Consider the following 4,029-nt stretch of genomic DNA (forward strand, 5'->3'; position numbering starts at 1 on the left):
CACACATGCCAACAAAAACGTTATCTTCACATGCGAAAAGATCACTGTTGCTATGGTTACATATGATAATCGCGCTCTTCGATGCCTTTGTTGAAGTGATTTAGTATTTCATTGTTGTTTATACAATAAATAGAATATTACATGGCCGCCGCAGAGATACGAAATTTCTCTTCTCGTTGTAAAAAAATATTTCTTCGTTCGTGCGCTCACCGGTGAAATATTTTTAACACCCGAAGAGAAAATTCATATTTTCACACGGCCATGTAATATCCTCTATGTAAGGCAAAGTATAAATTAACTTCCATGGGAAGCATTCTGTACAAACAATAAAACATGTCAATTACTTCACTCCTGCCAGCGACTTATTTTGGAAGCCTGGAGTAGCTTTTTATCAAATGCATGACTTTTCAGAACAGAACCAGCTTTTTAGAATAAACAGATGCAGTAAACACATACATAGAAGAACAAGTGGATCAAGAACACCAGACTGAAATTTGGCCAATTAACTTAAAGCACCATATAGATAAGAACAAATTTAGCCTGATAAATGAAACATGTTCTTAATATAATGGGAAAGGAAAACAGAATAAGGAAACAATACAATTATTTTTCATTGTTTAGAAAAGCTGACTAGCTAGTATTGTGTGGCCCTGCTTATTGCCTTGGACGTGGTTGTTCAACTCCTGGATCTGTCAACAAAATCCTAACACATTCAAATGGTTGTTTTAGCTGGTGCACCTGTGGCTGAAGTCCTCGATGTATCAAATGAAATATTGGTTTTCTCATATAAACCAATTTCTTCTTTTATAACATCATAATATTAATTTGTCAACTAATTAAAACGGTCCTTTGCCAGTTCACTTTCAACCTCTTTTAAAAGTGTGACGTGTCTCTTAAGAAAATTATTTTATTTTTAGTTAATACAAAGTAGCACAATTTCACTTTCCATTGAAACAGAAAATTTCCTTCAGTCCAAAAAATCTTTACTCATCTAACAAAATGAGATTATTGTGAACTTGCACTGGCAATGTTTAAAGACTCTTTAAAGCAGCTCCTAAGATAGCTAGTTTAACATCAGTCTTTTGTCCTTAAATTCTCATTAATTTTTCTAACAACTGGCTTGTCAGATAATAAATCAATATCAACTCTTAAATGCAAGGGTCATATCGCCATAAAATATTTTGTTTGCCATTGTTCTTCATCTCGTAACGTTGACTGAACTGTGTGAGTTTCAGAGACAAGAAAATCCTGAATCCTAACTTTTCTTGGTGTTGTATGCAATACCAAGAGAGAAATATAAAATGACATTCAGTCAACCATTACTGGTTTAACCTTTTCCTGCCTGCGAATGAGATTTGTAGATTTTACTCTATCTGAAGCAAGACCATTTTACTCACAATGGGGGCTGCTTTAGGGGTGAACGAGTTTAACATAGAATTTAAGTTTAAAAAATCCAAAAAAATGGTTTCCAAACAAAAGAGTGCGTGATAAAATTCATAAAAACAAGGTATACAAAAACTCTTGATTTTTACATTTTAGACGCTTGGTTAAAAATTGTTGAAATATTTCGACATGCACCTTAGGAATTTTTACTTTTATGCGTAAACGCGTCAGGTGATGGTAGGCTGAAAATACTTCATTGGATTGGGAAAACTCAGAGAAAATCACTTCAACAGTTTGTAAATATGGCAAACATCTTCAAATTGCCAGCATCATTCAATAAACTTATAATATTACATGACTTGTATACTCAGGGGTTTCAATAAGCTTTGAAGTAGACGCCTGGGCTAGTCAAAATAAGCGGTGTTCACTCTGGTGATGAGACAAATTTCTGACAACATAGATGGCAGAATACCACCCGTAACAGGCTTGTAACGAACCCCTGCGTATTATTATTATTAGTATTATTATTATTATTATTATTATTATTATTATTACTATTATTATTTTAACATTCAGAGTCTGTCTGTGCACCATGTCATCAAACATTGATAACACTCCTAAAGCTTTGTTGCCCATACTAATTACATGACTCCACGTACATCTGCATGAGTTATAAATGGAATGCAAGAATTTTTTTTTATGCTTCACAAAATAAGCCACACTCATGTGATGATACATGTTTCCGAAGCCACTCATGAGCAAAGCGGTCATCTCTACACCTTGGGAAGAATAGTGCTGCACCTGTTAAAATACAGTAATTTTTAAAATAAAAGAAGGGTTATAAAGTTTGTATACCAAATTAGTTGTATTTAAAATAAAAAAAAGAACCAATTAGAAAATCATCGTCATCATCACCGAGTTCACGAATTTAAGTTCACTCAAGCAGCTACGCAAAATAGGCTATTGTAACTCACGCGTCATGCGCAGCAGACTTCATGGTTGGTAGCATGAGGGTGGCCATCTGTCAAGGATGGTGCCTACTATTGTTATTGCAAATACGTTCTGCACATCTCGAGATACTCGGATTTCCTACGGTGCTTATTAATAACAGCAGGTGCTCTTGGTGTCCAAAAAGAAAATTGGGGGTAACCACGCATTTTTCAGTGATAATTAATCTTCAATTTGGAAAAGAACGCCATGCATTGCTTTGTATTTTTAAGCTTTTTACAAAGATTCTTCATAAATTATCTTCGAAAAATGCACGGTTACCCCCAATTTTCTTTTTGGATTTCAATAACACTTGATAAGATCTGCTTTTCCCGCATATTCAGTAAACCGCGCAAAAATTCCTTTGAATCAGTAGGCACCATCCTTAAATAAATTCTCTGTGGACTTGTAATGGGAACACACAAGAATCTGTACAAAATAACATAGGGAAGAGAGATTGCTACAGGAACATCTAGTGGACTCACAAACTGTTTTATCTCATTCAAAATTTTTATGGCTTCAATTTCTATCATAATTCTAGGTAGCCAATCTAGAGATTGCTACAGGAACATCTAGTGGACTCACAAACTGTTTTATCTCATTCAAAATTTTTATGGCTCCAATTTCTATCATAATTCTAGGTAGCTGGTAAGCATTTGAGAAAAAATGATTCCATTTATCACATACTAAAAATGATGATTTTCGAAATAGCAAAACAAAAGTACGGTTTAAAATCCCACCTTCATCATGCTTTTTCTGATGCCGTTTCAGCTTTCCTGGTGCATCAAAGCAAGCTAAACAGCCTCTCTCTGAACACCTACATTTGTAATAATGATGATAGCATTACCAGTAATTTTGATTGTACCATACAAATTCAAAAGACTGAAATGAAAACACTATAACATGTCGGCAATTTGCATATTACTCTTGCATAGATTGACACTTGGTGGTCATGATGGTCACAGTGGTCGTAGTGGTCACAGTAGTTGTGGTGGTCGTGGTGGTCACAGTAGTTGTGGTGGTCGTAGTGGTCACAGTAGTTTGTGGTGGTCGTGGTGGTCACAGTAGTTGTGGTGGTCATGGTGGTCACAGTAGTCATGGTGGTCACAGTAGTTGTGGTGGTCACAGTAGTTGTGGTGGTTGTGGTGGTCACAGTAGTTGTGGTGGTCATGGTTTTCACAGTGGTTGAGGTGGTCACAGTAGTTGTGGACTGGTCACAGTAGTTGTGGTGATAAGTCGGGAAGAGGAAAGACGACTCTGCCAGCCGCCTCGACATTCTTTGATTTGCTGCTCATCCAAAGAAATGGATGAGTCAGTCCAGTTGCGATTTGTCAAACCTGTTTTTTTTATTTTTGCGCATGATCAATCTCCATGATAAATATTTTTAAACTGGCGTGGCAATTTTCAACTTTCTAATTAAATTAATTAACTAAATTGTAATTATGATTATTTTATCTATTTATCTGTTTGTTTCCTACTCTAAATTGTACTTTAACTATGAACTGAGCAAATAAAATCATACTGTATTCTATTCTCAATCACATACGTCACTATTTAGTAGTTCTAAAAATAGAAATAAACGGAAAGTGTTGACTCAAGGGTACAATACAGATGGAAGCTCCGGGTAACAGACTCCTGGTTCCATTTATTATCTGGCTT

General features: G+C 35.5%; 1 protein-coding gene across 1 annotated transcript in view; it reads right to left on the bottom strand.

Annotated features, from left to right (window-relative positions):
• Positions 1 to 294: 294 nt before the first annotated feature.
• LOC138000458 (transcription factor IIIA-like) overlaps positions 295 to 4,029 on the bottom strand; it is a 10,868-nt gene continuing 7,133 nt past the window's right edge. Inside the window, exons 5-6 of the mRNA XM_068846898.1 lie at positions 3,111 to 3,187; positions 295 to 2,184 (exon numbers count right to left, since the gene is read on the bottom strand). Coding sequence (XP_068702999.1) covers positions 2,081 to 2,184; positions 3,111 to 3,187 — 181 coding nt within the window. The 3' untranslated portion in view covers positions 295 to 2,080. The remainder of the gene's footprint in view (positions 2,185 to 3,110; positions 3,188 to 4,029) is intronic.

This window comes from Montipora foliosa, chromosome 4, assembly GCF_036669935.1.
Source record: "Montipora foliosa isolate CH-2021 chromosome 4, ASM3666993v2, whole genome shotgun sequence".
In the NCBI taxonomy this organism is placed as follows: Eukaryota; Metazoa; Cnidaria; class Anthozoa; order Scleractinia; family Acroporidae; genus Montipora; species Montipora foliosa.